Source organism: Beta vulgaris, chromosome 6, assembly GCF_026745355.1.
Source record: "Beta vulgaris subsp. vulgaris cultivar EL10 chromosome 6, EL10.2, whole genome shotgun sequence".
Lineage (NCBI taxonomy): Eukaryota > Viridiplantae > Streptophyta > Magnoliopsida > Caryophyllales > Amaranthaceae > Beta > Beta vulgaris.
This window is the reverse complement of record NC_079207.1, coordinates 15,382,505-15,395,649: the sequence shown is the minus strand read 5'-3', so window position 1 is coordinate 15,395,649 and position 13,145 is coordinate 15,382,505. Positions and strand designations below refer to the sequence as shown.

Sequence of the window (13,145 nt, the reverse complement as noted above, 5' to 3'; positions counted from 1 at the left end):
GTTACTTTATGCAAAGTGTAATGTACTTGAATTAGGTGATATATTATGAGCTAAATATTGAAATATAAAATTAGTATAATTGTTATTTTCTTAGAGTTAAGGAAATAAATAATTATGTTAATTTTGTATATCTATATAGAAGGAAATTGAAATTCAAAAAGCAAGTTTATTAAAAATGATAAATTTTTAATAAAAACGTTTTATAAAAGAATTTTCATTAGAACATATTTTTAGTAAAAACCGAGTTAAAAATGTTTTAGTAAAATAAGATTTTCGAAAAGTATTTTTGAGATAATAAAATAGTATGAGATAAAAAGAAAATCCATTGGTTATTCAAGATATAGATAAACATTGATTTAAGGAAAACTTATCTTTTTACAATTGAAGATAAAGATGAAAAGGGTAAAGTTTATTATCTAAAAAGAAAAGGTTTTATCCCTTAAATTAAGGAGTAAAAAATAAATATTTTTTGAAAAATTTGCGACTAGTCCATGTACTATAAAAGGCATTATAATTCAGTTTTAGAACTGACAATTTCCTAAGGCACAAAGTATAGCACTATTCGAGTCAGTTTGAGTAACTATTCAATGTTTGTAATTGTCCTCTAAACTGCTTGAACAAGAAGCACACGTTTGAGGATCTTTTCTTTCTGTAATTTCATAATTATAGAGAGTCGCAACACTTAAAGTTAAGTGTCTGGGTGCACTACTAGGGTTAGTAGTAGAGGAGTCTTATTGTATCAAGAGGTTGGTATTTTAGGATTCAAATAAAGGAGTTATTGGTTCGTGAGGACGTAGATCTCATAGGTGAGATTGAACCACGTTATATCGGGTGTTTGAGTAATTTATTTCATATATTTTTCGTTTTAATTTTCGCAAAAATCAAATCAAAGATTAATTTACGAGTATTTCGCACAGTGCCATCGAAAAAGTTTTGCGAAAATCAATTGGATTTCGTCACTCAATTCAACCCCCCTTCTTGAGTGTCACCTTGTGTTCAAACAAGTAGCTTAGCTGTTAAGAGCATAAGTAGGTGAGGGGACATATGGTACATCTTTAGAATCGATAGATTTGCTACTATAGGAGGGAACATTATTTGAAGCATTGATGAAAAAGAAAGAGATACAACCTCTATCCTGCATAGGTCATAAAACAGAATATATATATATATATATATATATATATATATATATATATATATATATATATATATATATATATATATATCTATATAGAGTCGGGATCTGGTGAGAATGAAGAGTTATGTGAGAATAGATTAATATGTGAGAATAAATCACAACCGTTAGATTATAGAAATCTAAAGGATGCGATTTTCGCAAGATTTACTAACCAAACCCATCAGTAGCAAATGATCAATTCCTAACGTGGAAAGCAACAACTAAATGGGGAAAATTGAAAACCAATCTCTCTCTTCATTGATCGATTTTTTTCGAGCAAAAATCTGAACTTTCTTCTCTTCATCGATTGATTCATCCATCAAAAGTTAATTCATCAAATTTTGGTGCTGCTCAATCTTTCAATTCATCAATTTTGGGTGCTGTTCAATCGTTCAATTCATCAAATCTGGGTGTTGTTCAATCGTTCAATTCAATCATATTATCAAGTACGAATTAAATTTTGATTGCTTTAAATATGTTTTCCAAGTTTGTTGTTCTTAATATTATGCTCTTCTTGTTAAATTAGCTCTCTCATCAAAAATTTTATTAATTAGTAACAATGAAATTTGTTGTTCTTGATATTCCGCCATGGCTAAACGTAAAGATAATTACTTGCTTACTTGCAGAAATTAACCACCTTGCCTTGCTTTCTTTGAATGTAAAGATCATTTCTTTTTTTTCTTTTTTTGTGGGTCTGTTTCTTTGTGATTTGAGTATCTAGGTTGAAGTTATTATATTCTCAGATTGTTGTAGTTTATTTTGATTGAAATCCTTCTCGTTAGCCTGTTAACATCTCTTATTGTAATTTGCATGGTAATGTTGTGATGAATTGAAATTGGGGCGGAAACTGGATGGTTTTGTATCTGGCATTCGAAGCTTCTTCTATTGATTTGTGGTTAGTCCCTTCAATCCTAGGCAGAAGCTTCTTTACAAGCCTTATATAGTGGTGTTATTGTTCCATAGTTGATACTTGATTGCAAACCTTTGTAGATTATTTGTAAATCATCTCATTATCTTGCAGAACCAATTGACAATTAGTGGAGGAAGTAGAACTCTTGGTGGTTTAATTTTTTTGGGTATTTCTCCGAAAATGGGCGGTGAAGGTATGTTGTCTAGAGGCTACTGAGACTCTAATTGATTAGTCATGTCTTAAACTGTTCATGGTTTGTTCATTATGGATTTCCATGAGCCCTTGTTTGTTTCCCTTTATGAGTATGAGGTAAGTGTGGATAATTTTGTATATGTTGTGATGTGGAGGTTTGTTCTTTAAAACATTTAGGTAGAGTTAGTAATGACAGCTTGTTCATTCTATGGAAGCCATGGATGGGCATATGGTAGTAAAAGAAACTATAGAGTATAGATCAATAGTAAAACTTTGCAATAGTCAAAAAAACTATAGAGTATAGATGAATTAACTTAGATTATCGTAGGTGGTCCTCAATATTCAATGTAGTTGGGAAATGTGCAACGTAACCTTAGAGGATATCATAAAAATGTACATCAGAGATGGCTTCAATGTACATCATTGATGGCTTCAATGTACATCAGAGGGTATAGTCTCAACGTTTCACAAAGTGGAGCATGTAGATCGATACACTAACTTATGACTCCATAGCTACAACTCTAACCAATACTTGATATAACTCTTATCAAAATATTGCAACTTGATAGCTTGTTAGCTCAATTGGTGAGTGTTTTGTGTGCAAATACACAAAAATGTGGGTTCAACTCCCACACAAGCTCTTATTATTTTCATGGTCTTATTTAATTTTTAGGATGTTTTTAAATTTTCTCATTAGCCTTACTTGATGCTACGGTAAAAGAAGAAGAAAATGACGACATTAGTTCGAGTCACAGTATGGATTTTCAACTCCATTCTTAATGTACATGAGTGCTATTGTATAGCATGTTCAGCTCCATGTCTTGGCTCTAACTTCTAATAATTGTCATTTTATAACCTATGTGGGAATCGAACCCACATCTTGCGCATAGCGCATGCTCTTCCATTTGAGCTAATAGGTTTTAAAGTACAAGTAAAAAGCATAGGCAGGTGCTTATAGGGTACTTAATGGGATACTTTGATAATTTTCATGTATATGTTGTGATGTGGAGGTTTGTTCTTTGAGTTTAAGATTGCTAGGGAGATTCTGAAAGCATTCCTTATAGGCATGAATTATGCAAAAACATTAAACGTCATATCAAACATTAAACTCCTTCCTGCATTCACAAAAAAAAAATCTTCTGTATTTTGTTTCCTACTCAGGTATAATAAGTAGTCATTCTGTAAATATACCAATACATCATATTTAGCTAGCTAAAAGCTAAAGACATACAGATGTAAAAGCCATATACCAATACATCAAATGTACATCAAATCTTTACCACACATACATCATTGGTACATTATAAGTACATTGAATCTCATATATGAGAAATTTCAAATAACATTAAACCATTGTAATTTTCAGCAATAAAAGACTCAAAAGCACCTATATATTTTCTTATAGGGTAACTCCATCGACAATTCAGTAATCCTACACATAAACTATAGTAAAAATCTAGAGCCACCAACCTCATGTTGAAGAATATAGTAAAAATCTATGCTTGTCTTGGAAGTCTATGTAACGTTGTTCCATCACTATTGTATCATGTAACTTTACCTCTCATGTATTTTGTTCTTAACTATGAAAGATGTAAGTGTACATCACTGGTAATTTAAAAGTACATCAATGATGGCTTAAAATTACATCAGGGATGCTTAAAAGTACATCACCTATGCTCCTTGAGAAGCCTACTGCCTCAGACTCAACTTAACTTGACTAATTAGAAAGAATGTGAGGCCAAAGTCATATAAATAAAGCCAATGTATATATTAACCATAGCCCAGCTCTAATGTGACATGAAGAAGAGCATGTCAGGTAATGCCTCTCCAACCAAACTTGCAAACTAATTAAGCACCAAGCAGCATCTCTATTTACTTCCCATAACCATAATTCAACACTAATCCGCATGAATCAGTCATGTCTTAAACTGTTCATGGTTTGTTCATTGTGGATTTCCATGAGCCCTTGTTTGTTTCCTTTTATGAGTATGGGGTAGGTGTGAATGTACATCAGAGATGACTTCAATGTACATCACTGATGGCCTGAAAGTACATCACTATGATCAAACCTATGGTCTGATGGTTATGCATTCTTTTCACCATAATTTTCAGAAATGATAAGTTCAGAAACAAAGGTATTAACCTATATGTTATCCAACTGTGCAGGTAATAAATAAGTGTCATGGTCTTGCAAATATTATAAGGCAGGATAGCCTCGATGCATCGAGTATGATAGTGTTGATGTAATGTTAGGTAATAAATAGTCGTATTGGCAGTAAACCGTCTCTCATCAAGATGACCGATATGTCGATGACACCTCATTAAGGTACTAAAGTTAGAGAACAAGAGAAAGTAAGTTAGGTTCTGATTTGGGACATAAATATATGGGTAGTTCTTGACCTTGAACAGTTAGAAAAGTAGAGCTGAAATTCATTGGTTTCTTTGTGATTTAAGTATTAGTCTTGTAATTTGAGCAGAAACGTTCTAAGATGTATATCAGTAACATTTTTAATGTGAATATGAGAATTAGAGATTGTCCCTAAACCTGAAAATCCCAGGTAATGTATGAAATTTCTTTACTTCAGATGTAAATATATCAGAAATGAAAATTTTATGCAAATCTCCATAATTTCAATCTTTCAGATTATGAGTCATAAATTTACATACAATCTGTTGATTGGTGAAGGATGAGGACATGCATAAAACTATAATGGTGCAGATGTGTATAACCTGCTCTGAACGTAATTCCTAAGGCAGTTGAGTATTTTTCATTTAGATGAAATTTAATCTTAAATCTCTGTCCCTTTTATATCACTTCCTTTATATAATTGTGAAATAAAAGAACTTGGACAATATTATAAATGTGAAATTCGTCTTACACAAAATAAGGCTTCAAATTATAAAAAATTAAGTACAAGGCCTATGGGTGAAGATGTAGAATACCTTTAAAACACAAGAGCAAAATCATTTATGGAAAGTCTGATTCCAATAGATAGCATGATCCCACCGAGAGCAGGGACATATAATTCTTTTGATAGCCTACGTAAAATATTAGAACCCTTTAATGAGGATTTATAGCAATAATACTTTCACCAAAACAAGCCTTTATTCAATTATCCACACACAACCAAAGCATTAATTGTTCTATAGTTCATACTGCAGGTCTACTTTTTAATCAGCAACTGCCTCAACTATTTCAGTTTGCGGTCTATATATCTTTGTGATCAGATCCACCTCTACACTAATGATAAACAAAAGGATTTTTCAAGTAACAATGCCTAGTAAGAAGGTTGAATTCTGACTTTTTTCTTTCTTTCCCTTTCTAAGTTCCAATGCAGAATTTTTATGCACAGTCGTGTCTCCTAAAGCTAAAATATGATCCACCAAGAGCATAGGAACTTTAACAATTCTTTTTAGCTAAAATATTATTAATGTTGGATAAAAATGCATCACTACTAGCTTAAAAGTACATCAAGAGTGGATTAAAAGTACATCATTGTTTTATTACTCAAAAACAACTAACAAGCAAAGTTTATCCACTACATTTTATTACTAAAAAATGAAACCTTAGTTCCTTCCAGATTTTCATCCATGAAATCCAAGAACAATCCAAATTTATATCCACTAAATTTTATTACTCAACAATGAATTCAAGAAACGAAAATTTATTAGCAATCGGAACTACATATCCTACATTAATTTATGAAAATTGCATATTAACATCATATTACGAAAAACAAAACCCTAAAATCTGACAAATAACTAAAATTTAAGCTTAAAAAATCCGAAAAACAGCAACAGCAACAACTAAGTTTAATTAAAGAATTCAATCACGAATCAAAGAAACTATGGAGTATTGTCGGGCCTCGCTGAAATTAAGCATGAATCCAAGAAATTTTCTTCCATAAAAAAAAAAACCCCGAAATTAAGCTTAAAAAATCCTAAATCATGTTACGAAAACGAAAATCTAAAATGTGATAAATAAATACAGAATTAAGCTTAAAAAATCAGAAAAATTACCACTTTAAATCTTCTTCAAGCTTAATGGAGAACTTGGAATTTGGTTCGAGCTTTCAATGAGAACAAAATTGCTAGATTTGAATGTTGTTGAAGCTTCAATTGAGGATGAAATTGGCGAACTTTCATCCAAAATCACAACCCATATTTGATGAGATTGGAAGCAAGAGTAGATGATATACAGAAATTGGAAGATCAAATTGCTGCTTGTAACTGATTTCATCCAAAATCACAAAATCACAGTTGAGGAGTAGTAAAATCAGGTGGAGTTAGTGTCGAAGAGAGAGAAAGATAATGAATGAAATAGTAGATCAACAACTTAAAAAGTTTGGAAGGGGTTGAAATACGTGGCAAAATAACAACCCTTAGATCTACTAATATCAAGGGATAAGATAAGTTCTCACATAACTAGAGCTTCTCATATAAGTAGGGTGTTCTCACATGAGCCCAAATCTATATATATATATATATATATATATATATATATATCAAAACGAAACGGCATACAACCTAAAAATACATGAGTAGTGTATATATAATAGATAATTAATAATTAGATATTGTTACTAGTATATATTGGTATGTATACAAGCCCAAATTAAAATAAGGAAGCACAGGGAAAAATAAATTATATGTTGCATGTATAAGGTTTAATGAATAATACTCCCACAACTTCACAGCTTCCGTCGATCCTTTCTATTTTGTCATGCTTAACTTGTTTTAATAACTTCTTCGACTTCACGATTTTTATTTCTTTTAGCCAAATCCAAAGGTGTAAATTCGTTTTCATCTTTCTTCTTCATTAGCTCTTTACCCTCCGGTAGGCTCACCAAGTATGAGACTACATGCTTCAACCGGTTGCCGCGCTCTTTAGCAGCTAGATGCAGTACCGTCCGACCTTGACTATCCGTGTCAAACACCGCTTTAGGGAGTTCCGAGTAGAACATCTTTAAGATCTCCACTTGGCCTCCTAAACATGCCGTGTGAATAGGGTAGGAATTGTCTTGGTTGCGGTTATTACGTAGTGTTTCAGGGAACTTTTCCAGGATGTAGCCAACCGTCTCAACAAAACCATTGAATGCAGCATAAGAAAGAGGTGTTAATCCTTCTTCTATATCGGGGGACTTGATTAGAGCAGGTTGATGCTTGAGTATTGTTTGTAACATTCCTGTGATTTGACAAAAAAAAGAAAAAGCGATTGACGTAAGTACAAGAAAGCTTTCATAAAATTAATGCTAAATAAGGGCAGTCTTCCGATATATGTTGATCCAACTATGGGTAATTCCTATGATGACCCAACTGTCAATGACTTGTTAAAATGATCAATCTTGTTAGATTTTACAATTTATTTTGTTTTTTTCCATCTGATCTGTCTTTCCCCCTACCTCATAAGAGTCAACTAGAGTTTATTAGAATTATAACGATTATTATTTGACACTCTAAATTAAATTTTCAAATTAAAGTCATTATAAATCATTTCAAAAAGCAATTTTCGTATATAGTTGAGATTATTGTGAATTTATTTATAAAATTCTTATTAAATGGCAGATAGGGCATAAATTTGTTCTTGTAAATATTTTCTACCCAAATTGCAAAATTATGTTAATAAAGATTATACTCCCTCCGTTTCCTAAAGATCTTCCCTCTTTCCGTTTAAGGGTGTTTCCAAAAGATCTTCCCTCTTTTGCTTTATTCCTTATTTGGCAAAACAAATTTCCCTATTTACCCTCTCATGTCACTATCATATGGTCCACCATTACATTATTAATTCAATTTTACTCCCTTTCTCTCTCCTACTTTAACCCCTCTTTATTTGTTTATTTATCTTAACCCCTTTCTCTCTCCTACTTTACTCACACCATGCATGCCCCACACAACTTGATTTTCCTTGGTTAGAAAACGGAGGGAGTACTTTCTAATTTTTAACATAAAATAAAGTTTGATCATCAGAAAATTTAAGTCTTAAATCATCATATATTGAAGTATAAACTCAGTTATTTTACAGTAGAATTAACATCATCAAAGCTAATAAATTTTGATCATCATATATATAATATCAAATATGAATATTAATTTGGAATAAGGGATTTTTCTTACAAGTAAGTATTTTAAAGTGGATACACCAACTAAGAAAATTTATCAAAATTAATTTATATGTATCGTCCAAAAACTAATGGAAATTGAAAGTTTCTTAAAATATATAGGAAAAATAAATTTAAGATGATACTTTTTAGAGAATTTTGCATTTGGCTAGAGATATAAAACAAGTCATTTTACCTTGATCTTGGTCTTTAATGGCAGCATGCACAATTGATTTTCCTCTCCTTAAATTTTCAAGAATGTTATCGTTTCTAGAATTGTTACGCAACTCGCGGAACATGCTCTCAACCAAGTCCAAGTCCTTGGGGCGATGAACCACAGCAAGGTAAAGAGGTGAGACATTCAAGTTATTCAAGGCATACGAGGCTTGCGGGTATTCTGTAACCAAGTAGACCGCAACCTCTTTATGGCCATTTTGCACGGCGAGGTGCAAAGGCAGGTTTCTTTCGGAATCCTCGCGCCACAACAACTCTCGCTTTCTATGAACTACCTTTCGGGCCTCGGTGATACTTCCACGAGTTGCTGCCGTGTGAAGTTCCATATCGATAATATCTGCCCTAGTTCTATTATCATGTTGAGTATTATTTGTACGACGCCTATGTGATTGAGAATCCATCAAGATATCGGTAGTGATGGGGTAGACCAATATGTTGGTAAACGTGACACGGGGGATTAACGTACTTCCGGCGGGGCTAGTTTTCTCAAACGGTTGATCATGGCCGTGGAGAATTATCTTAGAGAGAGGCAAGCCAACGAGTTCCATGATTTTTTCTTTTGCCTTCTCTATTTCTTTTTCTTTCAATGTTTTAGGATGATTTTGGTCGGCCATATTGAAGTATATACTAGAATGTAATAAAATTCAATGACCTTTTAGGTTTGGGATGATTAATTTCACTCTATAGGGTACAACGCTTGTATATATATAGCGAGATGTGAAATGGTGGTAGAGTTTTTATTAATTGTTCTTTTGTTGTTATTGATATTATTGTTATTAATATACTTCTTTAATTGACATAGAGGTAAAGCTGAGAAATGATCATGTATTTGCATAGAAAATGCATGTAATATTGTAGAGCCTAAATGAACGCAACATACAAACTAAACTTAAAATTTCTTTTGTTACTCTTTCAATGACTTGATCTATTGACTAACCTAGTTACCTGCTACACTGGCCCAGTTTCTTTTGTTGTTTGAATGCTATATAATTTAAAGTTTTGTGTTACATTAATGTCTAATTATACTTAGGCTATGTTTGGAAATATAAGCGGAAATAGAGCTAAAATTGATAAGGTAGCTCAAAATTTCCACACCTTAGATTGAGATGCTATAGCAACTCAATATCCGTCAATTTTTCAGCACCACAAATACGATTATTTATTTTAGTTGACTTAAACTTTTAGCACCTACTTATTTAAAATGACTTAAATGTGTTGCCAAACAAAATATTTTCCATGTTGTTCCAGATTTTAACCACTAGATCAGACAGGGGATGACCTATTAAGGGTCCTGGGTGGCACGTGCCCCACCAAGAAAACGAGTTCTTTTTACTTTTAACGTTAAGCAGATTTTACAATAGGTTAAAATTGAAACGCACGCAATAATTGCATATATTGCAACTTGAATTGCTCCAATGGTTCTCTCGGTAACATGTGCTTGCTATTGCGGCGGGTTCGACTTCCCCTGCACACATTTCCAACTTTCTTTTTTTCTTTTCTTTCTTATTTGCTTAATACCTTTTGTTTTATTTTATTTTGTTTTGTTTTTTATTTTTCTTTTTTATTTATTGCTCTTTCTCTTCTCTATTTTAGCATTTTTTTCCTTCTCCATTTTGGATCTTCATTTCCTGTATTGAATATATTGAATAGTATCCATCTCTCTTAATTCTAGCTCTAATTTTAACCATTTTTCTTTGTTTGTGATATAACAATTACTTTTTCTTCTATTTACAAATAAATGCAACAAGTTGACTTTGGACATTATTCAAATATATTAACTATGACCAATATTTATTTACAAACTAGAATTTTTTGCACGCGATGCGTGCTTGAATCTTTTTCGAAACAGAAATGAGTTTTTCGAGAAAAGGTCCCATCCTTCAATATCATGATTGAGTCAACCAGCCAGATCATGAGTCAAATATCATGATCGGGTCGACCCTCGATTTTCTTCGGCATAAGAGTCAAAATTTGAACATTAGACATACGAAGTATAATTGTTTAAATTTGATTCGTTTAGTTTCTGTCACTTAAGTCTCTCACCATTCTTTTTGTTTTTTTTTTTTACTTTTCAAAGTTGAATTCTATGAACAAAATAGAAATTTTATTAAATTTATTTATGATTTCTAATAATATAATTTTTTAGTTGATTTTTGAATTTAAGTACAGCTCATTTTAGTGATTTGCATAACGTAAATTATGAAATTTTATGATTTTAGTTGACTTGTGAGTGTTTGTTATAATTATATTTTTGTTACTTTTGTTTGAAGTCCCCTTTGATTTGTAAGTGAATTTGTGATTAAGAACAGAGAGGGGGTAACATAGTCTCTTCATTTAGGGACACCATAGCTCCCCCCTTCCCTTATATAATAGAGGTATGTTGTACTTTAATTCTTGAATGATATTTTACATAAGTCTTTTTACCTTGATAATTAATCGCTATTATATAATAGAAAAAGATAGGTCCAAATATATGTAAAAGTTTCAATATATATAGGAAACACTATAAAAAAAGTAAATAATTTTTTTTCTTGTCTAACTTCTAAATTCTAATTTCACTACAAATACACCTCTTTTTTTTTTTTTTTATCATGACCCACCATTAATTGTGAATGGTTCTTGAGAATAGTGATTTGTAAGTAAATTTTTGCAAATATTTTTGTATGTATTGACGTTCTAGGTTATTAGTTTTAGTTTGTATGTTAATTTTAAATTTTAATAAAGTTTCCTGAGTATTTGAGTGATTTGCGTGATTTTCTCAATTGTATGAGTGATTTGTAAAGTTTCTTCTTTTAAGTGATTTGTGAGTGAGTGTTGTAAATTAATTTTCGATAGTTTTCTTTGAGTGCGATTTTGATTTTGACATTCCTTTTGTAATTTAGAAAGGAAAGGGGGGCAAAATACGCATTTCAAAAGAGGACACCGTTGCTCCCCCCTTGCCTTATGTAATAGAGATATAAAAAAATAAATTTTACTATTTAAAATTTTGTTTTGATTTCTATTTACATTTAATAAATTTATATCAGCTTCTTATAAACTTTAGTAACAAATTGAAGCAAAAGTTGCATCTGTTGATGAATGTAAAAGTCAATATGTTAAATTTACTAAAAATGGAGATAGTATTGAAAACTTAATATTATTTAGTAAGCTTGTGAAAATTAAAGTGTTGCATTGCTTTAAAATATGATATTATGATTTTTTCTTTGAAATAAATTTGGTGTCCCATCAAATTTGAAATCCGGATCCGCCCCTAAGATTAGATATCTGATATTTCGAGCATAAGCCGAGGACTAATTCTTAACCTACTACTTACTGATCACAAAATTTGACCAGTAGTTTCCAACATTGATTAGTTGCATTCACATTGGGAAATCGTACAGCTTTATGTCCGCCAAGAAAATAAATGAGAAATAGCTTTGAAGATGCTTGTTTTGTAAATTAAATGAGTAAATATACCCTAAAATAAAATGATATGTTAGGAAATAATTGAGCGCGCCGTGTCGTCGTCCTCGTCCCTCCGCTATTCGCCTAAGTTGATTACTCGTCAATGAGTATTATTTACTATTGGAGTCTTCACACGGCCACCACTCGGTGTTTACTAATAGAAGCTTTCGTTTATCTCTCGTCATTTAGTTTGGTTATTGACTTTCTTAAGAAATGTTGACATTGACCAAGTCTTTAATAAAACGAAACAAAGTTATTAATCTAATACGCCGATTGGTAGCTGATCAATAAGTGTATGTTGGTGATCTGATGGTCCTAATATTAAATTTAATTATATGTAATTTTGTTAGAAAATTAAAGTCTCACGTCGATATCTATCATTATAGAACTTCATTATCGTTTTTAGATATGTGTTTCTTTTCATAAGCTTTCATCACCTTATAAAACCACATTCAATGTTTTAATGGGAATCTATGTTAATTAAGTTTTTGCAAGTGAACAATCATTTTCATGGAAAATATTAATATTACCTATAAATCTATAAGCCATCTAATAATGGGTGTTAAATATAGTCAAGTAGCTAGTCTAATGACTAGAGTATTCGTTAAATAGGGTGAGTATAGGGATTGATGGCAAACTATAGATAATAATATTGTACGTATAAGAAAGTAGATCGGCATGTGGCATTGGCGGATATACAGAGGGTAGAGTGGCCGAGTGGGTACAACCGTACCCCTATTAATTCGAAAACTACATAAAATTTACCCTTGTAAACTTTTCTCAAAATTGATGTTTGATTCAGTGGTAAGAAAGGGGAGATCACTGAAGAGTTGGTCGCATAATCGATTCCAGCGACTTCCATTTGCATTCTCTTTCTTTCTCTTTCTTACTTTTTCTTTTTTCGAAGGTTCTTCAGCTAACACATTTTCTTCCTCTTACTCTTTAGACTCTTCTAAGTCTAAGATTATAACTTATATATATGAAAGTTAAATATGCAATTCTTATTATCCATACAACGATACAAATTATGAAAGTTGTCAATATTGCATTTATTTTTTTATCTCACTTTTATATACTTATTAAATGTGCT

At 31.6% G+C, this 13,145-nt stretch overlaps 1 protein-coding gene across 1 annotated transcript; it reads right to left on the bottom strand.

Moving 5' to 3' along the window:
• Positions 1 to 6,800: 6,800 nt before the first annotated feature.
• On the bottom strand, positions 6,801 to 9,466 carry LOC104895952 (protein ACCELERATED CELL DEATH 6). Its single transcript, XM_010682599.4, has 2 exons — positions 8,574 to 9,466; positions 6,801 to 7,464 (listed from the first exon to the last, which is right to left on the bottom strand). The coding sequence occupies exons 1-2, from the start codon at positions 9,223 to 9,225 to the stop codon at positions 7,007 to 7,009; spliced, it is 1,110 nt and encodes a 369-aa protein (XP_010680901.3). The 5' UTR covers positions 9,226 to 9,466; the 3' UTR covers positions 6,801 to 7,006.
• Positions 9,467 to 13,145: the final 3,679 nt, after the last annotated feature.

Bases quoted from the DNA above. Each gene is read 5' to 3' on its own strand.
- LOC104895952 (XM_010682599.4), bottom strand. From the start codon at position 9,225: ATGGCCGACCAAAATCATCCTAAAACATTGAAAGAAAAAGAAATAGAG. The intron at 7,465-8,573 runs GTAAAATGACTT...GTCAAATCACAG, and splicing joins CATTAAAGACCAAGATCAAG to GAATGTTACAAACAATACTC.